The sequence below is a fragment of the Scyliorhinus canicula genome, chromosome 1 (genome assembly GCF_902713615.1).
Source record: "Scyliorhinus canicula chromosome 1, sScyCan1.1, whole genome shotgun sequence".
In the NCBI taxonomy this organism is placed as follows: Eukaryota; Metazoa; Chordata; class Chondrichthyes; order Carcharhiniformes; family Scyliorhinidae; genus Scyliorhinus; species Scyliorhinus canicula.
The window spans coordinates 262850313-262865703 of record NC_052146.1 but is presented as its reverse complement, the minus strand read 5'-3'; the positions used below and the strand labels follow the sequence as shown (position 1 = coordinate 262865703).

At 41.7% G+C, this 15391-nt stretch overlaps 1 protein-coding gene across 8 annotated transcripts in view; it reads right to left on the bottom strand.

The window, feature by feature from the left end:
* The window catches only part of bicral (BRD4 interacting chromatin remodeling complex associated protein like), a 127757-nt gene that overhangs the window by 58773 nt on the left and 53593 nt on the right, over nucleotides 1–15391 (bottom strand). For 3 of the 8 annotated variants that reach the window (XM_038812624.1, XM_038812613.1, XM_038812649.1), the window contains 2 exons: nucleotides 11696–11767; nucleotides 5743–7734 (listed from right to left, as the gene is read on the bottom strand). In XM_038812624.1, coding sequence (XP_038668552.1) covers nucleotides 5743–7734; nucleotides 11696–11767 — 2064 coding nt within the window. Of the gene's footprint in view, nucleotides 1–5742; nucleotides 7735–11053; nucleotides 11125–11248; nucleotides 11395–11695; nucleotides 11768–15391 lie in introns of all 8 variants that reach the window. The other 5 variants (XM_038812641.1, XM_038812633.1, XM_038812656.1 and 2 more) reach the window with 4 other exon arrangements.

The window sequence follows — 15391 nt, the reverse complement described above, 5'->3', positions numbered from 1 at the left end:
AAGACGCTAAAAGATTTGTTTCTTAGTGGTCGGTTTGCAGGATTGCAGGAGCTGGAAGCGAAGTATGGGCTGGAGCAGGATGAAATGTTCAGATACATGTAGGTTCGAGATTTTGCCAGAAAGGAGATACAGAGCTTCCCGGTGGAGCCGGCCTCCACATTGCTGGAGGAAGTGCTGACGACAGGGGCACTGGAGAAGGGGGTAGTGTCAGCGGTTTAGGGAGTTATTTTGGAAGAGGAGAAGGCACCACTGGAAGGGATCAAAGCAAAGTGGGAGGAAGAGGATATGGAGGAGAGGTTGTGGTGTGAGGTGCTCCGTAGAGTGAATGCCTCCATCTCGTGCGCGAGGTTGGGGCTGATACAGCTGAAGGTGGTATACAGAGCACACCTCACGAGGGCGAGGATGAGCCGATTCTTTGAAGGAGTAGAAGGTGTGTGAGAACGTTTTGTGAGGGGGGGGGAAGAGAGGGAGGGGGGGGAGAGAGGGAGGGGGGGGGAGAGAGGGAGGGAGGGGGGGGGGGCTAATCACGTTCATATGTTTTGGTCCTATCCAGAGCTAGAGGATTACTGGAAGGAGGTTTTTAGAGTAATTTCTAAAGTGGTGCACGTGAAACTGGACCCGGGCCCCCGGGACGCCATACTCGGGGTGTCGGACCAGCCAGGGTTGGAAACAGGTGCGGAGGCAGATGTTGTAGCCTTCGCCTTGTTGATCACCCGAAAGTGGATCCTGATAGGTTGGAGAGCAACCTCTCCACCCTGTGCCCTGGCGTGCAGTGGCACCTGTTGGAATTCTTGACTCTTGAGAAGGTTAAGTTTGAACTGAGGGGAAGGATGGAGGGGTTCTACAATTCATTATGCACTTTCAAGAACTGGATAACAACGAACATTAGTTGGGGCGTGTGGGTGGAAGGGTAGGAGGGAGGGGGGACTGTGTGTGTTAATGGTGACTATGGGTGATCCCTAATTCCTTTTTGTCATTTGTTTGTGTGAACATGCGGACTAATGTTTGGGGTTTGGTGGGAGGATGGGAATCGTTGTTAATGATATGGGGATTGACATATTTGTTACTGATTATTGTTTATTGTTGGTGGGTATAAATTTGGGAGAAAATGTGAAAAAGGAGAATAAAAATATTTTCCAAAAAAATCCGTGGAACTCTTTGCCGTAGAAGGCTGTGGAGGCCAAATCACTGAGTGTCTTTAAGACAGAGATAGATCGGTTCTTGATTAATAAGAGGATCAGGGGTTATGAGGAAAAGGCAGGAGAATGGGAATGAGAAAAATATCAGCCATGATTGAATGGCAGAGCAGACTCGATGGGCCAAGTGGCCTAATTCTGCTGCTATGTCTTATCATCTGAAATCACAAGGGGCATTAGAAAGATGGCATCAAACTCAAAAGACAATGTTGAGGGCTCATGGTCAGGATTATCCAGAAGATTGGAATGAAGGAATTCTATTTGTACTATTTGCAATTCGGGATGCACATAATGAATCAACTAAATTCAGTCCATTCAAATTGATTGATGGTCATGGAAGTGAGGGCCACTTAAAATTGAACAAAGAGAAATTAGTGAGTCAGTGGCCGGAGGCTACGTTGTGGGATTATGTGTCAAACTTTAGGGAAAGATTAACAAGAGCTGGTGAATTAATTGGCTGGGAAACATTTAAAATTGTCACAAAAGAGAATTTTTAAAAAGAGGTCGATAGGAAATCAGAATTCATTGTTTTGTTCATGGGGAGAAAGTACTAGTATTGTTACCAATGGTAGGTGAACCACTAAAAGCAATACTTAGCGGGTCTTATCAAATTGAAAGGAAATTGAGTGAAGTGAATTCATAGAAGCATAGAATTTACAGTGCAGGAGGCCATTCGACCCATCGAGTCTGCATTGGCCCTTGGAAAGAGCACGCTACTTACGCTCCCTGTAACCCACCTAACCTTTTTGGACACTAAGGGCAATTTAGCATGGCCAATCCACCTAACCTGCACATCTTTGGACTGTGGGAGGAAACCGGAGTACCCGGAGGAAACCTACGCAGACACTGGGAGGACGTGCAGACTCCGCACAGACAGTGACCCAGCCGGGAATCGAACTTGGGACCCTGGAGCTGTGAAGCAACTGTGCTAACCACTGTGCTATTGTGCTGCGGTAGACAAAAGGAAAACTCACAAGTGTGTCAATATACTCAAACGGTATTTTGATAGAGAAGGAAAGAAGGAGTAAGTGTTAGTCGCTGTAACTCAGGGAGAAGAGATAAATCCAGACAGTTCTGAATTTCACATTCCTTAAATTAAATTGAATAATGAGGAAGTATTAAAAAATTGGGATCAATTATTGAGTTACCCTCTGGAGGAAACGCAAAATGACCTAAAATAGTTCTGAAATGAAATTAAAAAATGAAATGAAATGAAAATCGCTTAGTCACAAGTAGGCCTCCAATGAAGTTACTGTGAAAAGCCCCTAGTCGCCACATTCCGGCACCTGTTCGGGGAGGCTGGAACGGGAATTGAACTGTGCTGCTGGCCTGCCTTTGTCTGCTTTAAAAGCCAGCTATTTAGCCCTGTGCTAAACCAGACCCTGGTTTCACATAGAACTGTATCACATAGAACTGCGATGTGGAGATGCCGGCGTTGGACTGGGGTGAGCACAGTAAGAAGTCTTACAACACCAGTTTAAAGTCCAACAGGTTTGTTACAAACACTAGCTTTCGGAGCACTGCTCCTTCCTCAGGTGAATGAAGAGGTATGTTCCAGAAACATATATATAGACAAATTCAAAGATGCCAGACAATGCTTAGAATGCGAGCATTTGCAGGTAATCAAGTCTTTACAGATCCAGAGATAGGGGTAACCCCAAGTTAAAGAGGTGTGAATTGTCTCAAGCGAGGACAGTTGGTAGGATTTCGCAAGCCCAGGCCAGATGGTGGGGGATGAATGTAATGCGACATAGAACTGTATGTGGGAATAAATTGGGAAGTACGAAAGTAATTATGCATGATGTAGATATAGGAAATGCTATTCCCATTAAACAAGAACATAATCACAAAGAACTGTATGTGGGAATAAATAGGGAAGTATGAAAGTATTTATGCATTATGTAGATATAGGAAATGCTATTCCCATTAAACAACATCCTTACAAGCTCAATCTATTACAGTTAGCACAGGTACAAAAGGAGATCGACAACATGCTTAAAAAAATATAATCAAAGTGAGTTGCAGCGGTTGCAGCTAACCGATTGTTATGGTACCAAAACCAGATGGAACACAACTCAGTTACAAAGTCAGATTCGTACCCTATTCCTCGTTTGGAAGTCCAAATTGAAAAGGTCGAACAAGCACATTTTATTACCAAGCTTGAGTTACTTAAAAGACATTGACAAGTAAGTACCTTTATCAGACAGGGTGAAGGACGTTTCAGTATTTATGATGCCAAATGGCCTGCATCAATTTAAGGTCATGCCATTTGGAATGAAGAATGCCTTAGGATACTGGATTCTAAGTATTAGACAATTAAAGGGGTTTGGGGGTTAGAGTGCATTTGACTACAATGGTCATTTTTCTTTAAAGAATTCTGCTTTGCAGGGCCTGGGTGTTTTTTAGCAGCCAGAAGGTGAAATTGACAAAGGAATGTTTTTCAGTCTCGGATAATAGACTGTGGTTTGACTGGGAAAGTGCCTGGGGAGTTAATGTGCTTTCCAACCTACAGAGATAATTTGTTTGTTAGCTTGGGGAGATTAGGTCATTGCTGAGTGGAGCCAAGGATTGCAGAGAGGCATTTTGAATGGCTTTAAAGAAGGTTTTGTTTTGAGAAAGTCTTCGAGATCTGCCTGACGCTGGTTCACAATTCTCCCACAGTAAGATAGATTGAGAGGTAGGTTTCTTTTCTTGTAGTTAATGGGAAATGAGTAGTAGTATTTAAGCTGTTCTTTTTGGGTGTGAAGTTAAAAAGTTTAATATTGTATCCATAAAAAACCTTTGTTTTAAAAATACAAAAGCCCTATTTTTTCATACAATCTCACTCCTTGAGCGAATCATTCTTTCCACACAGTCTATCAAATAAACTAAAATATTGGGGTTTCAGTCCAGTATCCTAGCCAATGTTGGGGTCTGGTCTGGATTGGTAATAGGACACAAAATGGTAAGTGGGAAATCAATCGCCGATTATACATCCGCTGCTTTGTTGCCACCAGTTTTGCACCCTCGCCACCTTTAAATTTCACCTCTCTCTCTTTTTAGATCTATTTACATACAACAAGAATAAGTTACCGTAGCATTAGGCAATGGAGTCAGGAAAATGAATTCCTGGTTAACTGCAATTACATTCTCACAATTCTGTCAGAGAATTGTATGGAACAGTCAGATGCCAGATTAGTTAGGCATTAGTTGAAACTTGGAAAAATTAAAAAGGAAATGTGAAGAAAAACTCCAGAAACAAACAAGAAAATTAAAAAGAGGGTTTCATCTGAAAGACAACAGTAGTGAAATTAAGTTGGCATAAAGCTGAACATTAAGATAATGAAATCAGCATGCTAAGAAGGTTCTATGTTATTCATGTCTATGAAGATGTGAAAATAGAAACATTAAGTTATTTCACTTTATATTGAAAGACAATGCATAACATATTGCAGAATCAGGGTCCAGCTAAAGAAATATTGAGAACATTCTGTGGTTACAGTAAGTCACTCATACTATCATGTTGTCCAAGTAGAAATTTAAGACTCTGTTGGGAGTCATTGATAAGGTGCAATTTGAATTTGCCACAAGTCCAGAAAGCAATCAAGTCTCTAAACAAATGTCAGTTTATGCCCATTGAAACAAATCATTTTTAAAAATTTCACGAAAAATTTCTTCGCTCTTCGCTATTTCTAGTTTTAAAAGTATGCTGATAGGTGTGTATGTAATTTTGCACCATTATAGTCAGCAAATTACTGCACGGGCAAATCCCATTTTTACTGAACGGGTCAAGTTCATTCCATAAAAAAGGATTTTCCTTAAAATTGGTATTGTGGAATATCACCCACTTAGCACCACTTTGAGATCAAATTTGGATGGATGAGCATCTGCAGCCATAGCCCTGATGGAAGAAACACCATCAAAAGATGGATGAACTAACCCTGAATTAGACCAGCACAGAACTAGTCAATGAGAGATAGAGGAGCTCTGACAGTTCCCAAGTGATCATGCCGATAATGGTGATAATGCATGCATGTAGTGGTAACGATAATTCAGATGAAAAAGGATGGTGGTCAGTTTAGAATGTCAGGCAGTTGTGTAAATAACATTGTTTTAATATTCCCTTTGATCTGCATGTTAGTCTATGGATTTTTAATTAACATGGCGGGTCAGAAAGGAGGTAGCGGGAGAGGAATCATTTTAGCAAGGCAAATTCTCCTATGCTCACTGCAGTAAGTACAACAGCGAAGCTGACAGACTCGGAGCTATTTTTAAAATACATTTTAGCCGGTGACTTGAACACCTCACCAGCCGATATAACCGACCCGCGATGGAAAGGAGATAAACAACCACAAACCAGTTCAAGGCTGCAAAGCCTGTCCATAAAACCGGCATTTCTTGTAAATTGGATTGTGTAAAGACAGGATTTACCTGTACATACTTATTTCAATGCTGTACTACAGAAAATATCTCAGGCAATGTGATGAAAAAAATTTTTTTTTGGTATAGCATTTCACTTCTTTGAAATTGATCATTGACAAATTTAGTACATTAATTTATCACCTACTTGAGAGTACAGAAACTGCTGTTGATTGCTGGTCTGTGTGATTGGCATATCCGTTCGGCTAAATACGACCTGTCGTGAGGGTTGCATTACACTTGCATTTTGGTGGTAAGGATTAGAAATCCGGTAAATTTGATTCATACCCAACTGTTGCTGGCACTGTGGTTGCTGCTGTGCAGACTGTACGGTGACAAGAGATTGCTCTCCCTGACAAACCATTACAATGTTACCGCTAGAACATGTTTGTGTGACATGGTCACCAATGCTTGCTGATGATATTATAGGTTGTACAGTCGACACATAGTTGGAGCACATTGAATTAGGCGTATTTGAAACAGTAAGCTGGTTTTGCAATGACCTTCCTCGGACTGCATTATGCCCAGATTGTTTAAATATTCCCGCATTAATGCTGGAGCCAGTACTGGGCTGTACACCTTGACTGGTTGGAACATTAAACACCATCTGCGAAGCCTGATGGAGTGGGACCTGCCCAGTAACTAGCTGCGATGAACCATGGTTTGTTAGCAGCTGCCCTCCTGAAGCATTAACAACTTGTTCCATGCTACCCTGACCAGAAACCAACTGTCCAGCAGAGTTCTGATTATTCAAGAATTGTCCTGAAAAAGACTGGGTAGTCAGCATTGTACCGGAAGCATTCTGATTTGTTAGAACACATTCAGAGCCTACTTGGCTGGAGACCAATTGGGTGGGTACAGTTCGATTTTGAAGAATCTGTCCATTTGCAGTCTGAAGGTGTTGAACAGTTGAATTCATATTTAATGCTAGGCTGGTAGGAATGAAAAACTGGTTCTGGGATACAAGAGGTTCATGTTGCCCAATAGGAGGACGAATTACGATACTGCTTCCAGTTTGATTTAAAACTTGTGGTCTACCGGACTTTCTAGATACTCGCTGCTTTGCAATATTGACACCCAGTGCTGGGCCCACTGATGAACTTTGAGAAGAGTTTGTGGAGCAAAAGGGAAGGCCATGCTGCATTTGCTGTTGTTGCAAAGCAACTTCATTTTGGAGTTTGAATGCTGTCTGCAATTCTAAGTTGTTGACATTGTAAACTGTTTGTTGCTGATTCATCTGAGCAGGCTTGGGTTGAATACTAAGTGAAATTTTAGGCTGGTTTGGTGCAGGACCCCTTTGAATTATAATATTATGCAACGGTAGGGCTGTTTGAATATTATTACCACTAAAGTGAACAGACATAGGTTGTGGTACTTGACCAATGTTAGAGGCTCCATAGTAAGTGTTTCCATTAAGTGCTGTCACTTGTCTCTGAAGCAACAATCCACCAGTCTCATTTAAGCCAGGTGAATTCAAAGACATTTGCTGCTGGTTGGGAAGAGATGACATATTATAACCACCTAGAGGCACTGAGTTCAGAGCAGTTGGCTGTCCACTGTTCTTCGATATAAACTGAGACCCTTCAAGGTGATTAAGAGTCATTACAGGCTGCTGCGCATCTAATGAGCTAATCAGCTGAATTGGTCCAATGCCACCAGCTTGGTTGTTGCTGGGTACATGCTGAATGGCAACACTGTTAATGCCCATTTGTTGGAAAAATCCAGGCTGTACATTAGCTTCATTATTTACAAAGGGAGTTCGCAAAACCTGCTGCAAAATGGGAGCCGGTGTTACATTCATCTGCTGCTGTGTCAGGCCTCTTACTGCTGAAGTACAAGAAGATAACTGTGAAACCTGAGAAAAGGAAGCCGCATGAAGCTGCGTTTGAGAAAACTCCTGGGTGGAAGTAATACCGGCTGCCAAATCTGCTTCCTCCTGTAAGGTTTGTTGAGTGATATTGGCCTCCTGAAGAGACTTCTGCAGAATATCAAAAGGCTGGTCCCCATTTAGGTTTGAGAGAGGTGAAGAGGTATCCAGTTCTTCCAAAACATTAAGACCACTTGCTAATTGCAGTCTTGAGCTGGATTCTTCTCCAATATGGTTATGTGTATCTTTAGTAGAAGAGGTAGGATCAGCACTCTAAAAAATAAAAGTTGAAACATAATATTATCATATGCCCATCAAATTGATATAATCTTGTCTGAAACGGACAACTGGGATAATTTTTCTTTTGAGAAATTGAGTTTTGGGCAGAATTTGAAACATTAAAAAAATAGCTGTTAGCAAAAGTTAACATGAGGTGATGTTCCAAGGTTCTAGTTCCCCTTCTGGTAGAGTGGACTTCCAATGGTCCAGGGCCAGCACCCAAAACTCCATCTCACATAATAAGGATAGCATCCTTACCAAAGTTGGGAGTGCAGGGGGCAGATGGGAGTGGGCCGCCTGCATCTACAGGTACACCTTAGATGCACTTGCCCTGTTTTACCAGTGGAAGTCAAAATGGTTCTTACCCACTCCTCAAGGCATCAAAGGTCTGAGAAGGGACAAAGAAACAAGTGAGGTGATTTTTGTTATGTTCTTAAGAAAATAAAATACAATATTCTTACAGGTAATCAACCTAATTCTTTAACTCAGGCAGTTAATGAATCTTTACTACGGTCTCAAAAAAAAATCATGGCAGTTGTCTTCAGTTGGGTCAAATAAGTGCATAATAGGAAGAATGCCTGGTATAACCCAACAACTTCCCCAGGCACACTCCCAAAGTAGTAATCCTGTGACTGGAATCTGTGATAGGCTAGAAAAAGTGCAGAAACGTGGATCCGTTCCACCCCAAATTCCTGCTCCCCAGGTAGAATTCTTATTTTCTGTCCACTCTCAATTCAAAAAAATTAGGGTCCATATTATTTCTGCAACACCATCTGGGAAATTTCCTTGAAGCTTTTTCCTTTGGGTTTCCATCGCACAGATCAGGGAGGATCCATAAAACCCAAAAAAAGTTTATTTGAGCATAGAGAGCCTCTCTGGCTTCCTGACAACTTCATAGATGCATGATAAATGCAACATTACTAATATATAACTATTGTATCCTTCATGGCATTGTTCACAGTAAATAGATGATCTATTGGTTTACGAGGACTAACGTGCAATGAAATACCATCACCATACTAATGCTTCTACTACTAGCAGTTGTTCCATGGTACTCAGAGTTGGTTAGAGATGATGTGCTGCTTGCTAAACACAATGTTTGAGTTGCAGAAGTCTAATTTCTGTTAAGGAAACCATGGATATTGGCAGAATTTAATAGCTCTTCAATCTTCAAGTTACCATCCTGCCTTTCTTCTTTTTATTAGCAGAGATTACAAACAATCTGAATCCTATGCCAAACAATGTTTTATTCTTCACACATTCTTTCAAATGCGACACAGAAATTTTAGTGTGGCACTAGAGGTATTGCAGACAGGAACTGGTGCACAAGGTGTAGCAATCATATTTTATTACACATCTCTTTTATTATTCACAGTTGAGGACATTGGGATTTGGAAATGAGGAACATCCACTGAAAAACACTGAAAATAAAATAATTGTAAGAAATCGTCCCCAAAACTGTGAATTAAATATTTTTTCAACATGAAGTAGATAAATAAATAAAAGTTGTTCCTGACATATCACAGTAAAGTAAACACATCTCCGCATATAATTTGGAGCAGCAGCTCTTTATTGATATTGTCATCTATTTAGGATGTGCTTTTTACAGCAAAAGTGTGAAATTGATCAAGTTTGATGTTCTTATTTGCATTTTTCAGCTCTACCAAATAGTTCTGACACAATACTTTATGCACTTAAACAGAAATCCTTGATAAAATATTTTAAATTCAAGATTTATATTCAGTTTCTACCTGTAAACTTAAATAATCATCAGCAGTAACTCTGGATTGATATACCTGAACATCGTATCAAAGGATGAGTTGTAACTTATTGTAAAAAATCCTATGAAAAGGTAGGTTTTTTTTTAAAACTTTCAGTTTAAACAGTTCCCAACACGCTACATTACATTTCACTCTCACAAATCTCTCCCCTTAACTCTGACAAATCCATCCCCCACCACTCATAGTTCTACTTCTCCCATCCTCCTCTCATTCTGGGGTCACAGCGATTTTCAAGCTTCAAAATGGGGTCACAGTGGGAAAACTTTGGGAAGCACCGTTCTAAATTGCACATAGTGCAATCCAAATGTGCCAATGGATGCAGACCATGGATGTGCCCATGTCCTAGATGGTGTCAAGCTTCTTCAATATTTTTGCCATTGTTCCCATCCAGAAAAGTGGCCACTCCAGAACTCAAAACTTCAACTTTGCAGATGGTGATAAAGTTTTCATGGACAAGCTGATAATTACTTGTAACAGAATACCCAACCTATCCTTAATAATTTCAGCTGACTAGTCAACAATCTTACTGCTTTCCTTCCTCGGTCAAATAATTTTTGCCTATCCTGAAACAACACAAATTCTATTTGCTCTGTCAACATAAAGTTGAGATTTTATATAAAAGAACCCATGGCACTAATCAACCGTTGCATTATCATAGAATCCATACAGTGCTGAAGGCAGCCATTCGATGAAAGAGCACCCCACCTAAGTCCACTCCCCGCCCCATCGTCGTAACCCTGTCTTATCCTGCACATCTTTGTACATGGAGGGGCAATTTTAGCATGGCCAATCCACCTAACCTGCGCATCTTTGGACTGTGGGAGGAAACCGGAGCACCCAGAGGAAACCGACGCAGAGATGGGGAGAAGGTGCAAACTCCACACAGACAAGTCACCCACGGGCGGAGTTGAACCAGGGTCCCTGGTGCTGTGAGGCAGCAGTGCTAACCACTGTGCTGCATGCCACCCTTTGTGTCCTTTGTTTTTAACCAGTGATGGTAATCAGTCTCTGGATGCTTTTAGAAGTACTTGGTCTGAGCAGTTCCTTGTCACTCAGAGAATCACCTTGGAACAGTTACTGTTAGAGGCTGACTATACATTCCAGCTATCATCAGGGTTGTGTTCATTTTAAAATATAAAACTTAAGTCCTTTTTGAAGTCCAATATTTCTGTGTGTAACTTTTTTTTCTCCATCATCATAACACAGCCCTTCAAGCCCAGCGCCGGAATGTGGCGACTAGGGACTTTTCACAGTAACTTAATTGAAGCCTACTTGTGACAATAAGCGATTTTCATTTCGTTTTTCATTTTCAATGAGATCATCGCTGAGCTTCAACTTCAATGCCATTTTCCCTCACTATCCCTATATGCCGTGATGTTTTTAATATGTAGAAATCTATCAATCTCAGCCTTGAACATACTCAATGACTGAGCCTCCACAGCTCTCTAGGGCAGAGAATTCCAAATATTCACCACCCACTGATATTTCCTCAGACCCGCACTTTTTTTCAATAAGCATTTATCAATTATTACCTCAGCCTTGGTATGGCAGTGAAGTTGAACAACAATTTATCCTTCAATTTTCACGGTGGAGACTTCCTATTCTGAGAAAAAGATCCAATTGTGAGGGAGACTGCATCAAGCTCTTAAAACACTGTAGGAACAATATCTGCACCTATTGATTACTTAATTAACTTATGATTCCCAAACGTTAATTCTCAAATATACTTCTTCTCATGAAGAATGCTAGATGCAATCCCAAGTGGGAGGAGGTTTGGTCTCCACACATGTAGGCCTATTTTGCTGTCAAATATTAAGACCATCCCATGGCACCACGTGTTTATTCATCTTTCAAGGACGATTCAACAGCTGATCTGAAAAATATTCAAATTACCACCCAAGGTCAAATAGAGCTGAGAGAAAAGATTACTTCCAGGAGGTGTGTGTATGTATAGATATATATATATCTAAGACAAAGGAGGAAACAACAGGATGGATAATCAAAGGGTTGGTCAAAGAAAGGTGCTCTCCAAAACAAGATGACAAATAATAAAAAGTGACATAGATCAGACCGGTCCTTTTAAAAAAGATGTAACATGTCACAAATAAAGTAATCTTACTGCGAATATAACCTATTTAAATAAGATACATATTTTTTTGAATTTCAGTACTTACAATGGCATCAGCAAAAAGTGAATTAGAGTTGTCAATAGTGCAGGCTGAACCGAGCATATCATCCTCATCTATCTGTGAAAACCAAAGATCCAAGATCGAATTGTACTAAACAACAACAAATGGCATTTATAAAGCATCTGTAATGTATTACGATGCACCAAGGTGTTTCACAGGAGCAAACAACAAACAAAATTTGATGCTAAGCCGCAAGGACAGGTGACCAAAAGTTTTCTTTTATTCATTCACAGAATGTGGGCACCTTGTCAAGTACCAACACCAAAATGTTGTTGATGGTGGATTCAACAATGATGATGCCATTGATTATTGTGAGAAGGTGATTAAATACTCTCTTGTAGGCCATGATCACTGGCTGGTGTGTGGCACAAATGTTACTTAGCCACTCATCAGTCCAAGCCTAGATACTGTGCAAGTTGTTCTGCATATGAGCATGGACTATTTCATTTTCTAAGGAACTGAGAATGAAACCGATCAAACAGGTAGTTTCAAATTGTCTCAACCAGAAAAGAGAGGTAGGGAACCAGAGAGGTTTAAGTAGGGAACTTCAGAGCTTAGAGCTTGGCACGTGCACAGCTTCCAACAATGAAGCTAAGAAAATCAAGGATCCAAAAGAGGCACTGAGATCGCAGAGGGATATAGGAGTGGAGGTTAAGGAAATTTTCAGGAATGGAGGTTAAGAAGATGTCAGATTGTGCAGATCGGTAGCTACTGCGGTGGCAGCCTTCCATCTTGTGAGATGATGGTTTGCGCCATGGTGATAAGCAATGTCCACTGTGGCTCAGGAGCTTCACAGTAGGCTAAGAAGGCGCACAATTTTCTGGCTCTGTTTTGTCTGGGCCATCTTGTCAGACAGTTGAGTTTTTCATTTCTGCTTGCTTCATTGGAAGAATGCCCTTCCAAACAGTCAGCTTTTTAATAAACATTTTTTATGGGCAGTGAATCTATGTAATTATTTACTGCAGAGGGCTGTCATGGCTGAGATAGATTTTTAAATCAGTAAGTGTATCAAAGATTATGGGGATAAGGCAGGAAAGAGGAGTTGAGGATTATCAAAACAGATTAGTCATGATCTCCTCGAATGAGAGAGCAGACCCGATGAGCCGAATGGCCAACTTCTGCTCCTACATCCCTTATGGGATGTGGACATCACTGGTTAGGCCAGTATTTATTGCCCATCTATAACTGCCTCGATAAGGTGGTGGTGAGCCACCTTCTTGAACCACTGCAATCTATGTGATTCACCTTTCAAGGACGATTCAACAGCTGATCTGAAAAATATTAAAATTACCACCCAAGGTCAAATAGAGCGGAGAGAAAAAATTACTTCCAGGAGGTGTGTGTATGTATAGATTCACCACAGTGCTGTCAGAAAGGGCATTCCTGGATTTTAACCCAGTGACAGTGAAGGAACCACAATATAGTTCCAAGTTAGGATGGTGTGGTGCTTGGCAGGGAATTTGCAGGTGGGGGTGTTCTCATGAATTTGCTGCCCATACGCATCTAGGTGGGAGGTTGCGAGTTTGGAAGGTGCTGTTGAAGGAGCCATTGTGTGTTGCTACAGTGCATCTTGTAGATGGTACACATTGCTGTCACTGTGTATTGGAGGTGGATGGAGTGAATGTTGAAGGTAGTTGATGAGGTGCCAATCAAAGGGGCTCCTTTGTTCTAGACGTTGATTTTTTTTCAGTGTTTTTGGAGCCTGGCATGCTGTCAAGAGGCTGTTATTCAGTAATAACCTGCTCACTCATGCTCAATTTGGGTTCTGCCATGGTCACTCAGCTCCTGAAATCCAGAGGTGAGCGGAGAGTGACTATCCTTGACATTAAAGCCGCATTTGGCCGAGAAACCCGAGCAAAACTGGAGTCAATGGGAATAAGGATTAAATTCTCCACTACTTGGAGAATTTACCTTGCACAAAGAAAGCTGGTATGGTTGTTGAGGAGTCAATCATCTCAGTGCAGAATATCACTACAGGAATTCCTCAGGATAGTTCCAAGGCCCAACCATCTCCAGCTGCTTCATAAATAACCTTCCATCTATTATAAGGTCACGTGGGGATGTTTGCAGATAATTGCATAATGTTCAGCACCATTCACCACTCCTCAGATACTGAAGCAGACCATGCCCATATTCAGCGAGACTTGGACTGATAAGTGGCAAATATTCACAGCGCACAAGTACCAGGCAATAACCACCTCCAACATTCAATGGCTGTTGCTGAATCTCTTAGTATTACCGCTGATCAGACACTGAACTGGACAAGCCTATAAATAATTTAGTTTCAGAGGCTGAGAATTCTGATGCAAGTAACTCACCTCCTGACTCCCCAAAGCTTGGTCACCATTTAAAAGGCACAAACCAGGATTGTGATGGTACATTTGCCAGGATGAGTGCAGCTCTGGGGTCACGGTTATCAGCAACCGTCTCCCAGCTGTCAGCATCAGTGACCATTATCTTCATATTTCATGTGCACATATCCTTGTAGTAGAGGAGCAGAAGTTCAGGAGGTTAGGATCCAGTGACTAGTTCACCGTACAGAAGGTTTTTGGGTGCATAATTGTTACCCATCCGATGAATGTGGCTGAGAAAGACATCGCAGACATCACTGATTTAGTATTTGCTGACAGAATTAGAATACTCCAGAACCGTGGATTTTCTGACCTGGTCCTGCCAAGAGGTGCCAAGAAAACACTAGGAAAGTGAAGGTGGAAATTACAGCTTTTTCTCCTGCCTAGCACATGGTGTCTACAATTCACTACTGCAGACGGGTGTACTGAGAATGCAGGCTTTGTAGTTGCACAGTTTGGTGTTCTCAGTCAGATTGCTGTTGTCTCACACTCTCTTACTCAGCTGCAGCTTTTGCAATGTGTGTATTGATTTCAGCAAGAAGTGACTGATTTCTGGTGACTGTGAAGCCTAGATATGTAAAGTTAACAACCTTCAGCATGCCATTAACAATGCTGATATACGGCAGTAGGGACATCATACCATAGAACATAGAACATAGAACAGTACAGCACAGAACAGGCCCTTCGGCCCTCAATGTTGTGCCGAGCCATGATCACCCTACTTAACCCCACGTATCCACCCTACAACCCCCCCCCCCCTTAACCTTACTTTTAATAGGACACTATGGACAATTTAGCATGGCCAATCCACCTAACCCGCACATCTTTGGACTGTGGGAGGAAACCGGAGCACCCGGAGGAAACCCACGCACACAGGGGGAGGACGTGCAGACTCCACACAGACAGTGACCCAGCCGGGAATCGAACCTGGGACCCTGGAGCTGTGAAGCATTTATGCTAACCACCATGCTACCCTGCTGCCCGAGCTGACTAGACCATGATATTTTTCTTCCTGATGCCAATGGTCAAACCAAACTCTTTACATGTGTGGGTCTGTCCATTTGCTGCTGAAAGGTGTTCCTCGGTATGGAATGCTAATGCAATCGGCAGTATAGAGGAACTCTCTGATGAAGACTTGCCGCACTTTTTTTGGATCTCAGGGCAGCAAGACTGAACAGCTTTTCATCAGTTCTGGTATTTAAGTAGACGACCTGAAGACATATGACAGCAGCAAAGAAACTGTCAAAGCTTGCCGGTGCCATAATACAACCCTGTCTGACCCCACTGCAGATCTCAAAAGGTTCTGATGCTGCCCCGTCATAACTGGCCT